Here is a 14,749-nt window from a genome sequence, read left to right as displayed (position 1 = left end):
GAGGGGTGGGTTCACCCAGATGGCACTGGGTTAAAGTGAGTACAGAGGGGATAGACCTAACCTCCCATCCATCCCCCACCAACTTTCCTATCTCAAAGCTGTCTTGTTCTGAGAGCAGGAGCTCCACCCAGTGGGGACCAAGAGATGCTGCATATTGAACTTGCCCCTGCCCTTACTGTGTAAAGAGGGACCCAGTGCACCTGACCTCATGCCCCTCCCAGAAGCGTCTCACTACAGGATCTGCTTGGATCAGCTGCTGTGGAGTGTTTGAATTACTGGATCTACCAAGGGTCTGCTGGTAGATCTTCTAGTGAATCCCCCCCCCCCCCGATTGGTTTAATCACAGGATTTTCTAGGCCTGAGGACCATGGAGGTATGTTTCACTGAGATTCCCTGGGGGTCAGGTGCTATGGCTCATGTTTCACAAATAGGAGCTACTGGGATTCAGGCACTGTGGGCCTGCTTCACGTTAGGATCTACAGAGAATTTAACCCTAACCCTTATGGGATCTGTTGGGTTCAGTGTCAGAGCACATCACGGTGGATCAAGTAGGGCCATGTGTCTGTGTGATCTTGGGGTCATTAAGTGGCACAGGCATGTCTCTGTGGAATCTCATGGGCACCAGATGCAGAGGGGAGAGTGTCTTTGGGATCACATGCCACAGAGCACGTTGGCTGTGGGATCTAGTGGGGCTCATGAGGGAAGTGTCTGTTGGATCTTGTGGGGACAGGAGACTGCAAGGCATGTGTACCTGTAAGATCTCAGAGGATCAGGCACCGGGGCAGAGGGGGTCACTTGGGAACTGGGCACTGCAAGGTGAACGTTTTTGTGGAATCTAGGTGATATTTGCTGTAGAATCTATTGCGAGCAGGCACTCGGGGGTGCGTGTCTCTGTGGGATTTACTGGGACTCAGGCACCACAGAGCAGGTTGGTGGCGAGATCTAGTTGGATCATGATGCAAGTATATGCGGGATCTATTTCTGGAATATGTGTCCGGGGAATTGGTTGTGATCGGACATTTATTTCTGCATTTGCATGGGGAATGGGTGCCAGGGGTGTGAGGAGTAGTCACTGTGGACCATGCACATCTGTGGGAGCTACTTGGAATTGGGTGCCATGGGGCACGTGTCCCTGCAGGATCAAGTGAGTTCATCCCTGTAGGGTGCTGGCTGGCCATGCCCTACTGTAGCCTGTCCCAGTCCCCACCACCCCACGCCATGACCCCGACTTCTTCACTTCTTGCAGTGCCGCAAGCCCCACTTCTCCACCCCATGCTGAGAACCCCCCACTTCTCCACCCTGTGCCCCACACAGTGCAGCGCCCCCAACCTCCAGTCCCTGTCCCCCTGCTGTACCGTGCTCAGGCCGCCCCTCCACAGGGACGCTGACCGTGCGGCGCAGCAGCTTGGTCCGGCAGGGTTCGCTTCGCCGTTCCCTCATCAGCAACGGGTGGATCTGGAGATGAGGGAAGGGAGAGATGGGGGTTAGTGCTGCATGAGGGCATCCCCTCTTTAATTTCCAACACCCCAGCCCCTGGGTCCCTGCTTCCCCCATTGCCCCCCAGCTGCCTGTGTCAGGGCAGGAGTGCAAAGAGCAACAATCCTCAACCCCTGAAGCTGTCACAGGTGTGGCTTTATCCTGCACGGGGGGGACCCAGCTGAGGCATGGTACAGCATTACCCCAGGGGACCAAGAGGGAGCAGGCTGCATAGCACCCCAGCACCAGGACTGCAGCCTCCCCCCAAGATGGGCTCAGAAGAAGCCCTGCCCCAGCTCAGGGGCAGGGGACACTACATCATATTCTAGGGAGACCTCTCAGCTGGGGCAAATCTGGGACCAGGAGGGAAGTGAGAGCTCTGAGGTGAGGGGAAAAGCGGGCGGGGGGGGGGGGGTCGCTCTGTGCTTGAGAGACAGGGAGGGGCTGATCCAGGAGGAGGGATCTCTGCTCTGGGTGGGGGGGTCCCTCTGGGGTCCCCCGCAAGCCCCATGCTCCCCCTCAGCTGTATGTCCTGTCCCATCCCTGCGTGTCTCACCTCGTCCTCGTTCTCCAGCATAAGCAGCTGGTTTCCAGAGATGATGCAGAATCGTGGATTCCAGGCTGGGCGTTCATAGGGAGAGTGCCTGTCGGGCATGCGGTGCATGGGGGCTCCTCGCCACAATCTGAGGGAAGGGGGAGAGGGGGTTAGAGATGATGCAGTAGGGAGCGGTGTCTTCCTGGGCAGACAGAACCCTCCTGCCCTCCTCCCACACCCCCTCCCTCATTGCGATGCACTTCTCCATCCATCTCATCCCAAGCACACCCATCCCACACCACTCCTGCCCTCCTCACCCATGGGCACACTTCCATCACCCCCCTATACACATCCTTCCATCCACCCCCCTCATCACCTCTCTCTCTCGTTACCATGCTCCCCACCCACACTGTGGGCTTCAGGGATGGAACTGACCCACTGGGCCAAGGTGAGGAATGACCAGGTCACAGTTGCACTCATGCTGGGCTCCGCTGCCCTCCCATACCCAACTTCCAGCCCAGCCCAGCCCAGCAGGACCAGACCTCAGAGCTCGGTCTAACCCTGTCTTCTCCACCTCTTTCGCTCCCAGCCTAATGTCCCGATTTCTCCCATTAGCCCAAGTCTAGCCACCCCCCAGTCCCATTGCAGCTGGGCCATAGCCCCAGGGAGGACCGTCCTGGGATAACCTCATGACAGGAGGATGTTCTCTCCCAGTCCCAGTCATTGGGATCAGCTCACGCTCTGAAGCAGTAGGGTTTTGACACCCCCCTCCTGTTTCAATACTCTGCCATGGAACCAATAATCCGCACAGGAAGATGCTGAAGACCCCAGAACAGCACCTAAAACAGTGGTTCTCAACTTTTGTACTGGTGATCCCTTTCACAGGGTGACCCCCTTAATACATTAAAACACCTTTTTACATATTTAACACTATTATAAATGCTGGAGGCAAAGTGGGGTTTGGGGTGGAGGCTGGCAGCTCAGGACCCCCCCCACATGTATAGCCTCGTGACCCACTGAGGGGTCCAGGACCCCCCGTTTGAGAACCCTGGACTTAGAACTTTGATATATCCTTCTCCAGAAAGGAGAAACCATAGATCATCCCCAAGCCAGGGCCGGCTCCAGGCACAATTTAGCAAGCAGGTGCTTGGGGTGGCCACTCCAGAGAGGGGTGGCACGTCCAGCTATTTGACGGCCATTTGGCAGAGGGTCCCTGGCTCCCGTTCGGAGCGAAGGACCTCCCGCTGAATTGCCGGCAGATCACAATTGTGGCTTTTTTGTGTGGGGGGCGGGGGCAGCAAAACCCCTGGAGTTGGCCCTGTCCCCAAGCCAGATTACGCCTCCCCCCAGCCCCTGGCACAGAAAATTCATCCCAGGCTAACCCTCCCACTCAACTCTTGCATGGCTGGGATCACTGGCCACAGACTGATTCAAAGGCAGTGAGTCCAGAACAGACCAGACAGTCACGTAGTTTGACCTCCTGTCAAGCACAGCCAGAGAATGACACCCTAGCACCCCTGTACTGACCCCAAGAACCTGAATCTGGCTACAGCATCTCCCAGAGAGGATTGGATGCCTTCGGAGACAGCGAGCCCATCCCCTCCCTTGCCTTAATCCCCCCGTTAAACAAACTGAGCCTTAGTTCCAACTGGAATGTATCAGGCTTCACTTCCAGCAGTGGTAGTTCTTCTCCCTTTCTCTGCGAGGTTAAAGAGTCCAGGTATTTCTGCCACGTGACGGCCCTTACACCCCGCAATCAAGTCACCTCTCAGTCATCTTCCTTTGATCAGCTGAAGAGATAATGCCTGGTTAGCCGCCCATGGTCTCCAGCCTTACAGGTTGGTTCTGTGGCCTCTCCCATTCTTCCACATCCTTTTAAAGCATGCAGGCACTAGAATTGGCTGCAGTGCTCATCATCCGTCTCTTTAGTGCTGTCCGCAGAGGTAAGGTCACCTCCTCACCTCCCTTGTTTAGAAAGGCAAGGATCATGCCATGGGCTCATTCTGGGAGCTCATGTGGAGACTGGTCTTAATATTGCCAATGCCAGGGGTTCAGAACCCACATGCCAGGGCCCCCCAAGTCATCCCATTGACTTAATATACCTAGCTTTATACATTTGGGGGGTTGATGTACTATACTGGTGTAAAGTACTTTACCCTGGGAGAACCAGGCCTACACCAGGGCTTTTGCCAGCATACCAATGTCAGCCAAACATCCTGCTCCCCAGTGCACAGAGCCAGGCCAGCAAAGCTGGAAACACAGGTCACGCCATAAACTGTCTGGGTGATACATCCATAATATATGGAGATGTACCTATCTCACAGAACTGGAAGGGACCCTGAAAGGTCACTGAGTCCAGCCCCCTGCCTTCACTAGCAGGACCAAGTACTGATTTTGCCCTAGACAGCCCCCTCAAGGATTGAATTCACAACCCTGGGTGTAGCAGGCCAATGGTCAAACCACTGAGCTATCCCTCCCCCCTATATGGCACCAGGCACACAAGGGAGCGGGTGCCAGTCCTGGCTGAGGCTTTGGGGTGCTGAGTGTGTTGGTAGCAAGCAGCAGCTGCATGGGAAGCCCCATAACTCAAAGCAGGGGGGCGGCTCACACTGGGGGAAGCAGAAGACCCTTCCCAAGCCCCAGGGGAAGCAAACAGAGCCAGGGGAATCTAGCACCACAGGCAGCATATAACTCTCCAGCCCCTCCGCAGGGGGCGACCCCCTCCCCAGCACACACTGAGAATCATGGCCTGCCCAAAACCACTCACAGGTGGGGTGGTGTTTGCAGGGAGAGGAGCAAAGGGCTTTTGCAGCATAGTGCTGCCACCCAGTGGACATAGTTGGACATAACACCTTTCTGGAGCCCTTTCCCTCCCCATACACACACAGGAGTCCCCACACTTGCTAAGAAACTCTCCAGGATCACACGGGGCAGGGGGGCTTCCCCTGAGAACAGCACATAGTCTGTGGGAAGGGACACCACAAGTCCTGACTCCTCCCCACATACCACTGACTTTATCCCTGGCTAGAACCCAGGAGTCCTGCCTCCCAACCCCTACTGCTATAAGCAGCAGAACCCATGCCCTCCTCCGCCCCCATGCAGCTGGGGAGAGGACCCATGAGTCCTGGCTCCCAACTTTCTGCTGCTATCTTGTTAATCGCTGTGCAAACTTCGGGCAAAGCAGTTGCTGCATCCTCCTCTGCAGCTGGTCACATAGCTTCCAATTAATCCTTTAGCACCTTGGGAGAGTCTGTGATCCATAGCTAGAAGGTTCAGATCCTGTTGGCGGCTCATGCAGGGTGGGATGGGAAAGGAAGGGGGAATAGTGTGCAAAGACATCATTCCAGACCATGTCAAACTCATAACACATTTGCACAGGGGGACCAAGAGAAGGCTGCATGGGATACATGAATCCTGGAAGTCCCCCCACTCCCAGTAGTGGACTTTGCAATCTGAAAACTCCTTTTACCAAGGCAGATAGGAGGCTGGAGGAACGAGCATGTGGAGATGGATGGAAGGGTAAGTGTAGGGATGGACAGATGGCTTGACGTGTGGAGGCAGAGAAGTAGGCATGGGGAAGAATGGAGGGAAAGAAGCTTGTGCAGGGACAGAGGTCTGGGTCCAGGGAGGGTTGGGAACAAATGGGTGCAGGAGGAGGGATGGTGGGTGGGAGACAATCAAGATCCTGCCCAAGTCAGCATGAGGAGGTTGCAATAACTACTATCCTCGCACTGACCCGTAGTGCGGGAGCACCCAGGTGTGCTCACACTCCAATTCCTACCTTTGTGTGCCTGGGATTGCTCATGTTTTGATTAAGGTGCACTGTTGGGCACTCACTGGCAACAGGCTAAGGGCTGAGAGTGGGGCTAGGGGGTGTCCAGAGGGCAGAGGAACCCAACCCTACGTTAGAGTTCAGGCCTCAATTTCCTGAGAGCCTGCTCTTCCCAGGCCCTAGTGGGAGAGGATTAGATGCCCAGCCACAGGGCAGGGCCAGACCAAGCCATTCTTCTCTTAGTCACCAGCTTGAAGCCACCCCTGGGCAGCAGGGCCCACTCCTTAGTGCTTGGTGGGGCTTGGCTCTGGCTGCCATAGCAGGCTCAGCCCTGTTTTGCCCTCATGGCAGGCTCAGTTGAGCACCCAGGACTGCCTGGGGCACAGCTAGAACTGCCCCATGACCCCAGCCCCCAACCAGCTGGAAGATGGTCGCGCTGTGTGGGGCTATCGGGCTGCAGAGAGATACAGAGTGCTGAACCCATACCATTCCACACAAAGCTGGATATTAATAATATGCAAATTATATGCAAATACACAATGCTTCCTTGCTTCAACTGACCTGCCTGTAAAAATGCAAATAAGCTCACCACATAATTTGCATAGAATAGCCAAGTATCCCAAGGACCTAGCCACTCCTAAAAGCTGGTGTCCCTGTTAGCTCCTGGATCCTCCTCCATGGGGGGGGGTTGACTCAGCACTGGGCCCCCCAGGCCCACATCTCCTGCTCCATCCCCTCAGAATCCCAGCACAGCCCTTTCCGCCCCAGCCCTGGCATCGCAGTGTGGGCTGACTGTCCCATCAGATCTGAGCGTGCCTGGAGATCCGTGCTAGGAAGTGACAGCCCAGGGAGCATGTGGGAGGGGGGGAGCCTGGCAGAGAGAGAAAGGAGACACACCCTTCCCCTCAAAGATACAGATACAGGCCCTTCCCCTGCCCCATCCCTCGACTTAACTGGGGAGAAGATGCCCTACCCCTAAATGGAGAGGGCCCCTAGTGCCCCCCCCCCAGCACCACCTGCAGCTCACGACACTGCCATGCTCTGGGGATTCAATTCATGCCAGTCCCCCCGCCCAGGATGAGGGGGGAGGAGGGAGCATCCTCCAATGGGGTTACCTAGCAACCGCATCCCACCACCTCCACACATTGAGTGCAGGGAAGAGACCGTGGGGGGTATTTCATCCCAGCATCCCCCAAAGCAGGGGTCAGCCCCCAGCTACTCCAGCCCCAGCCTCCCCCAGCAGAGGGTGCTATGGGGAGTGGGGCAGTGCGCTGGCTGGGGGGAGCTCTCCGCTACTCCAGATCCAGCCTCTCCCAGCAGGGGGCGCTGTGGGGAGTAGGGCAGGGCGCTGGCTTGGGGGGGAGCTCCTAGCTACTCCAGATCCAGCCTCTCCCAGAGGGTGCTGTGGGGAGCAAGTATGATGGGGCAGGTGCTATGTTTATTCCCTCATTAATATTTCTATTTTGGAGCCACAATAAATTAGCATAATAAATTATGGGGCACTTGGGATGGGAGTCTCCACCTCCCCCAGGGTGTCCCCATCCCTCAGCACAGCACACACACACCCCTCATGTCCTCTCCCCCAGCCCAGTGCTCCCTGACCTGACCCTGCAGCACAGCACTCCCTGGCACTGCACTGGGGTCAGCACTGACAGAGGGGAGATTGTCCCCTACTCCATTCCTGCAGCCCCAGTCATGCTAGCCATGGGGAGTTAATCCTAGCCTTGCCCGGGGTCTCACCTCCCCCACACCTCCTGGCACTTGCAGGCCAGACACTGGGGCACCACCTTGGTGAGGCTTATGTTTACCTTGGGCACAATAGGAAGATGTGTTGGGCCATGGGGATCAGACAGAGGATGCGACACTCCCTCGGGCCCAGAGCCCAAGGACATGGGGACAGGAGGAGGGGTTTGGACCCAGGTGTCTGGACAGCAGGAGTTTTAAGAGCCAGGTGTCAGGGTGGAGGGGTTCTGGTGGAATATCCAGACCATACATGTGACATCACAAGTGGCATGCAAATCCCATCCCCCTGGTGCTTTCTGGGCCAGCTGGAAAGTGGGTCACACAGGTCTCCTGAGGATTTGCACCAGCCTCACATCAAGGGCCAGAGCCCCCTAAATGGGGCCAATGCCCCATACCTCAGAGTGGGCCCTGACCAGGCCAAGGGCTGGGAACAAGTGTGGGGGAGGAGATGAGCTGCAGAGAACAACCCCCAGGGCCCTCCCTGGATGCTAGGATCCCAGCAACCAATCTGGATCCAGCCCTAAGAACCCACCAGCCAACACAGGCAACACTTCCCAACCCTGGCTACAGGCATCATGTGCTGTTCCCACAGCCACTAGAGGTCCCCTCCCCCCACAGGCCTGGGAAGTGCACCCACTACCCTCTACTGCTCCCCAAACCCCTAGCTACCCTACTGCACCCACAGGCCTGGGCAAGGAGCCTCCCTACCCCCCGAACCCTTAGCTACCCCTATGGCTCCCACAGACCTGGGCAGTGTACCCTCTACAGCCCCCGATCCCCTTGCTGCCCCAACAGCCCCACAGGTAATGGGGTCCTTGCCCAGGCCCTCTACTGACCCCCTATCCCCTTGCTACCCCTACAGCCCCCACAGGCCGGGGCAGCGCACCCACAACCCTCTCCTGCCCTCCGAATCCCCTAGCTACCTCTATGGCCCCCACAGATCTAGACAGTGCATCCACTATCCTTTACTGCCCCCAGACCCCCTTGTTCCCTCCACAGCCCTGGACAATGGTCCCACCCACAGGCCTCAGGCAGTGACCACCCCCCGCCGCTACCCTCTACTACTCCTTGACCTGGTGAACAATAAGCAAGCTCTCCAGATAACCTCAGCACCTCCTCTGTCTCCCCCACCCCCAGCTGCTCCCAGATGTATCCCCTGCCCCCAACTATTCATCAACCCCAAGGTTCACCAGGTAACCCCCCACACCCACTCCTCCTCAGAGTCCCCACCTTCTTAATACCTGCCCTGGGCTACCCCCACTCCACTTCCAACCCCAGATATTTCCTCTCACAGCTTCTTCAGACCCCACAGTCCCTGGACAGCCTCCCCACACATCCCCCTCTCCAACTGAGCCTGACCCTCATACCCCCTAGCCCAGATGAACTCTCCAAGCCCCCAATGACTACACTGTGAACCCTTAACCCCTTAACCATTGTCTCCCTCATGTTCCACCCCACTGCCCACCCTCTCCCAACCCCACAGAGCCCCCTGCACCAACCCCAGAGCCAACTTCCTTTTGCCCTTCCCCACAGACTCCATGAGTCCCAGACCCCACAGGTCCAAGGGTACCATCCAGTCTCCCCCACCTCCTGCCACCAACACCGCCATATCCTGTCAGCCCCTGACTTCACTGAGCCCAGAGCACACCCCAATGCCACCATCTCCTGCCCTAGACAACCGAACCCCAGACCTCACAGGCCCCAGGATACCATCCAGTGCCTCCCATCTCGCCTCCGACTCCCCACTTGCCCCACAGGTCCTGGGGCAACCACCAGTGCCCTGTCCTGCCTCCCCCCAACCATGGGACAGACCCTTCAGGAGAACCCTTCACTCTCTTGGATGGCCCCTCAAGCATACTCCCTGCCACCTCAAGATGAACTGGCATCCCTCACTGTTTCCCCAGGCCCCATGTGACCCCCATCTCTCACACTGCATCCAGATGTTCCCCTCACCCAGTCCTGAGCCCACAGGCCCTAGGTGACCCCCCCAAAGAGCCACCCTCCAGTCCTGAGCCTGCAGGCCCCGCATGAAGCTCCCCACCCAGTGCTCTCCAGAGCCACAGGCCTCAGAGAAGTCCCTTTTATGCCTCTGCTACCTCTCCCAGGCAAACCTCATTCTCCCCCATTGCTCAAACCCCACAGACCCCCAGTACCCCCCAGGACTCCACATACACACAATCATCCCCTTCTGCCCCCACAGGCCCCAGTCACCTCCCAGTGCCCCCCACCTGCCCCAGGTGAACCAGAATCTCCTTCCAGCCAGATGGACACACCATATCTCCAGCAGAACCCTGACCCTCCAGCCCGTCCCAGGTCCCAGGTGACCCCTCCCATTCCTGTCCAAGTTCCAGTGCCCTTTGTCCCAGATATGGTGCCCACTCTCTCGTTAACGCTGCTTGCCCCAGTTACCTCCCCCCATCTGCCCTGCTCCTGGTCGGAACCCTTTTCTCCTCTCCAATCTCACAGCCCTCCCTGCCCCACTCCCAAGCCCAGACCCTGGAAGAACCTTTCAGTGCCTTCCACCTGCCCTAGGTGAGCCTGCTTTTTCCCCCAGACCCCCTCAGTCTCCAGAACCCACAGGCCCCAGCTGTGCCACCGCTCAACCCCAGCTGAACCCACCCCATCCTTTACCTCGAAAGGGGACATAGGACATGGTTCCTTCAGCCGCTCGCTAGTCCCGGGCGCTTGTCATGGACGAGGCGAGGTTGGGAGGAGAGAAGACGACCCAGGAGAAAGTGGGGTGGGGGGGAATCCCCAGAGTGAGGAGGAGAAGGGGGAAAAAGGGGTAAGGGGCAAGGACCTCAGGGGGATCCAGGGACGAGGACTTGAGCCGGGGAGCAGGGGTGCTGGGCGATCCGGGAGACAGGGGCGCAGGGGGTGCCAGGGGTCGGGGTGCCAGGAGGACTAGGAAGAGTGCAAGGGGGTTGGAGGAACAGGGGATCGGGGTGCCGGGGGCGAGGAAGAGTGGGGTGGAAGGGAGTCGGGGAAACAGGGGATTGAGGTGACTGGGGTGCGAGGGGTCGGCAGCAGCAGCCGGGGCGGTGCTGGATGCAGTAGGAGCGGCCAGGCCTGCGGGGGGGCCGCCTCCCACCCACGCTGCCTGGCTGGGCCCCGCCGGGCCCCCGCAGCCGAGCTCCCCCTCCCCCGCTCGCCGCCGCCGCCGCCGAAGGATGCTGCTGCCGCGGATGCTGGTGCTGAAGCTGCGGCCGCTCCAGCCTCGCACACGGGCCCCGCGCGCTGCCCACTCTTAAAGGCGGCCGCGCGGCAGCTGCAGTGGGGGTGGGCGCCGCGTGCGGCCGACAGAAAAGGGAGCTGTCGCGTCCCCTTTAAACTTTGCTCCCACCACCCCCGGGTTGAGGTGTGTGTGTTCGGGGCTGGGGCACGTGGGGTTTGGAGCCATGTTCCGCCGGGAACCGGCCCCCCAAAGCTGCCATCCAGCTCTATAGCACCTGCCCCCTCCCCCAACTCGCCATCCAGCTGTATGGCCCCTGCCCCCATCCAACTCTATGGCTCCTGCCCCTGCCCCCCCCCCCCCCCAAACCTACAAAACTTCTATCCAACTCTGTGACCCCCGCCCCCCCAAACCTCCTACTCCCCAAAGTCCCCATCCAGCGCTATGGCCTCTGCCTGCCCTCAAGCCCCCTGCCTCCATCCAGCTCTATGGCCTCTGCCCCTCCAAACCTCCTATCCCCCAAAGTTCCCATCCAGCTCTATGGCCTCTGCCCCTCCGAACCTCCGACTCCCCAAAGTCCCCATCCAGCTGTATGGGCTCTGCCTGCCCTCGAGCCCCCTGCCCCCATCCAATTCTATGGCCCCTGCCCCCATCCAGCTCTATGGCCTCTGCCTCTCCAAACCTCCTACCCCTCAAAGTCCCCATCCAGCTCCATGGCCTCCGCCTGCCCTCAAGTCCCTTGCCCCCATCCAGCTCTATGGCCTCTGCCCCCCCCCCCAAGTTCCCGGCCCCATCCAGCTCTATGGCCACTGCTCCCAGAGCCCCCCCCACCCCCACTGAGATCTGTGGCACCTGGCCCCAATCTAGGTCTATGCCCCTCCGGAACACCTGACCCCACCATCCAAATCTATGGTTCCTGCCCGCTCCCAGATCTATGGGCCTGGTCTTCCCCACAGTGCCTCTTGCCCTTCTACCATCTCCAGCCCTGCTCCCTAGTACTCTGTGAGTATTGTTCCCTTTCCCGCACCAAACCCTGGCCCTTGATACTGTGCCAAGCCATCCCCACAGCTGTCTGCTGTTCTGAGTAGAGGGCAGCTGCCTTTAATGGATACACCAGGGTAGGGCAAGTGTGGCAACAAGTACATGTGAGTGCAGGCTGAGGGTCAGTGTGCAGGGGACTTTTGCATGCAGGGTGAGTGTGCACAAAGCGAGTATGTATACAGGAGGAGGTTGAGTGTATGTGCAGGGTGAATGTGATTAGGATGGGTGTGAAGGTACATGGGTTAGTGTGCCTTGGGCAAGAGTGCATGGGGGTTGAGTGGGAGTGCCCATGGGGGAGTGTGACTGCAGAATCTCAGTGCAAGGGACAAGCACGGAAGAGCGTAAGTGTGCACATGGTGAATGGGCCTGTGTGTGGCGCAAGAGTGAGTGTGCATGCAGAATTAGTTCAAGTGTGGAGGGTGTCCCCCCCTTGGATAAGCACACTCAGAGCTAGTGGGAGTGTGTGTGGGTTGAGAATGATTGTGTGCAAGTTTCCATTAAAAGTGAGTGCACAGATGGCGTGTGTGGAGCAAGTGTGCATGCAGGATGAGTGTGTGTGTGCAGAGAAAGAGCAAGTGTATATTTAGAGTGAGTGTGCATGCAGGGAGGGAGGGATAGTTCAGTGGTTTGAGCATTGGCCTGCTAAACCCAGGGTTATGAGTTCAATCGCTGAGGGGGCCACCTAGGGATCTGGGGATGGTCCAGCTTTGAGCAGGGAGTTGGACTAGATGGCCTCCTGAATCCTCTTCCAACCCTAGTATTCTATGATAGTTTCTGTTCTATGATAGGGTGAGTGTGAAGGGGGCAAATGTTATTGCAGGGCAAAGGTGAGTGTGCATCTTGGCTTCTCCCTGCGGGGCAGCTGAGCTTCCCCACCCCTGTGAGCAGAGGGGGTGTGATGTCACCAATCAGTGTGTGGTTGTGTAACAGCCTCCACATTAGTGGGTCAGGAGAAGACTGTCTCCCTAGGGGAGTGTTTCTAGGGCAGCTCCAGGCTCTTGGTGTATCCAGGCAGTGTGTGCACATGCTGGTCTCTGAGTGGATGCGCTGGTGTGCATGTAGGGTAAGTGTACACATTTGTGAGTGCATGGGGTGGGGTGGATTATTGTGGAGGAGTTTGCTGGGTGCACAGACCTGTCTGTGTCCAATACTGGCTTGGTGTGTGGGCACGTTTTAGGGATGTGCATACACAAGGCAGGATTGTGTGTCGGCGTAGAGTATGGTGCACTGGGCTGTGTGCGTTAGGAGATATTAGAGGAGCATATTTTGTGTTGGTGTGTTTGAGTGCATTGGGAGCATATTGTGTTGTGTGATGGAGGTTAGAGTGTGTTGAGTATTAGGTGTGTGTGTTGTAGTTCATGAGGGGCATGGTGTGTTAGGACATATCAGAGTGGTGGGATGTGTGTTAAGGAAGGTGCATTGGAGTGGGTATTATGTTATGTTAGGGGCATAGTGTGTATTCAGGGATGTGCATTGTGTGTTAAGCATTAGGGAAATGTTGTGGATTAAGAGAGACCCATCAAGACATTGGGACCCTGGCATATCATGTTCACTGGGGCCCCACCCTCACCGGGGCGAAGCTCTGGAACTACTCGATATGAAGCCAGCCAGGACTCTGGGGAAGCCTCCTCTCTCTGAGCATAACTTCAAGTCAGCGGGACTGCTATAGGTACCCACATGACTGCACAGTATGCCAACATTTTTATGGCTGACTTAGAATAACTCTTCCTCAGCTCTCGTCCCCTAACGCCCCTACTCTACTACATCTACATTGATGACATCTTCATCATCTGGATCCATGGAAAGGAGGCCCTTGAGGAATTCCACCAGGATTTCAACAATTTCCACCCCACCATCAACCTCAGCCTGGACCACTGCACACAAGAGATCCACTTCCTGGACACTACAGTGCAAATAAGTGATGGTCACATAAACACCACCCTATATCGGAAACCCACTGACTGCTATACTTACCTACATGCCTCCAGCTTTCATCTAGACCACACCACACGATCCATTGTCTACAGCCAAGCTCTAAGATACAACTGCATTTGCTCCAACCCCTCCAAACACCAACAGGATCTCTATCAAGTGTTCTTAAAACTACAGTACTCACCTGGTGAAGTGAAGAAACAGACTGACAGAGCCAGAAGGGTACCCAGAAGTCACCTACTACAGGACAGGCCCAACAAAGAAAGTAACAGAACGCCACTAGCCATCACCTTCAGCCCCCAACTAAAACCTCTCCAGCGCGTCATCAAGGATGTACAACCTATCCTGAAAGATGATCCCTCACTCTCCCAGACCTTGGGAGACAGGCCAGTCCTTGCTTACAGACAGCACCCCCAGCCTGAAGCAAATACTCACCAGCAACTACACACCACACAACAAAAACACTAACCCAGGAAACAATCCCTGCAACAAACCCCGTTGCCAACTCTGTTTCCATATCTATTCAAGGGACACCATCATAAGAGCTAACCACATTAGCTACACCAGGGGTTCTCAAACCGGGGGTAGGGACCCCACAGGGTGTTGTGAGGTTATTACATGGGGGGTCACAAGCTGTCAGCCTCCACCCCAAACCCCGCTTTGCCTCCAGCATTTATAATGGTATTAATATATTTAAAAGTGTTTTTAATTTATAAGGGGGGGGTCACACTCAGAGGCTTGCTATGTGAAGTATCACCAGACAAAAGTTTGAGAATCACTGAGCTAGACCATCAGGGGCTCATTCACCTGCATATCTACCAGCGTGATATATGCCATCAGGTGCCAGCAATGCCCTTCTGCCATGTACATTGGCCAAACTGGACAGTCTCTATGCAAAAGAATAAATTGACACAAATCAGACATCAAGAATTGTAACATTCAAAAACCAGAAGAACACTTCAGTCTCCCTGGACACTCAGTAACAGACTTAAAAGTGGCAATTCTTCAACAAAAAAACTTCAAATAGACTCCAAGAAACCGCAGAACTGGAATTAATTTGCAAATTAGATGCCATCAA

At 56.7% G+C, this 14,749-nt stretch overlaps 1 protein-coding gene across 6 annotated transcripts in view; it reads right to left on the bottom strand.

Annotated features, from left to right (window-relative positions):
• LOC115639890 (ras/Rap GTPase-activating protein SynGAP-like) overlaps positions 1-1,449 on the bottom strand; it is a 48,158-nt gene extending 46,709 nt beyond the window's left edge. For all 6 annotated transcript variants that reach the window (XR_003997762.1, XM_030542825.1, XM_030542826.1 and 3 more), the window contains exon 1: positions 1,356-1,449. Coding sequence is in view for 5 of the 6 variants with exons in the window: in XM_030542825.1 (XP_030398685.1) it covers positions 1,356-1,440 (85 nt within the window). In the remaining variant the exon portion in view is untranslated. The remainder of the gene's footprint in view (positions 1-1,355) is intronic.
• Positions 1,450-14,749: the final 13,300 nt, after the last annotated feature.

The sequence above is a fragment of the Gopherus evgoodei genome, unplaced genomic scaffold, assembly GCF_007399415.2.
Source record: "Gopherus evgoodei ecotype Sinaloan lineage unplaced genomic scaffold, rGopEvg1_v1.p scaffold_144_arrow_ctg1, whole genome shotgun sequence".
NCBI lineage: Eukaryota > Metazoa > Chordata > Testudines > Testudinidae > Gopherus > Gopherus evgoodei.
This window is presented reverse-complemented; position numbering and strand designations above follow the sequence as displayed.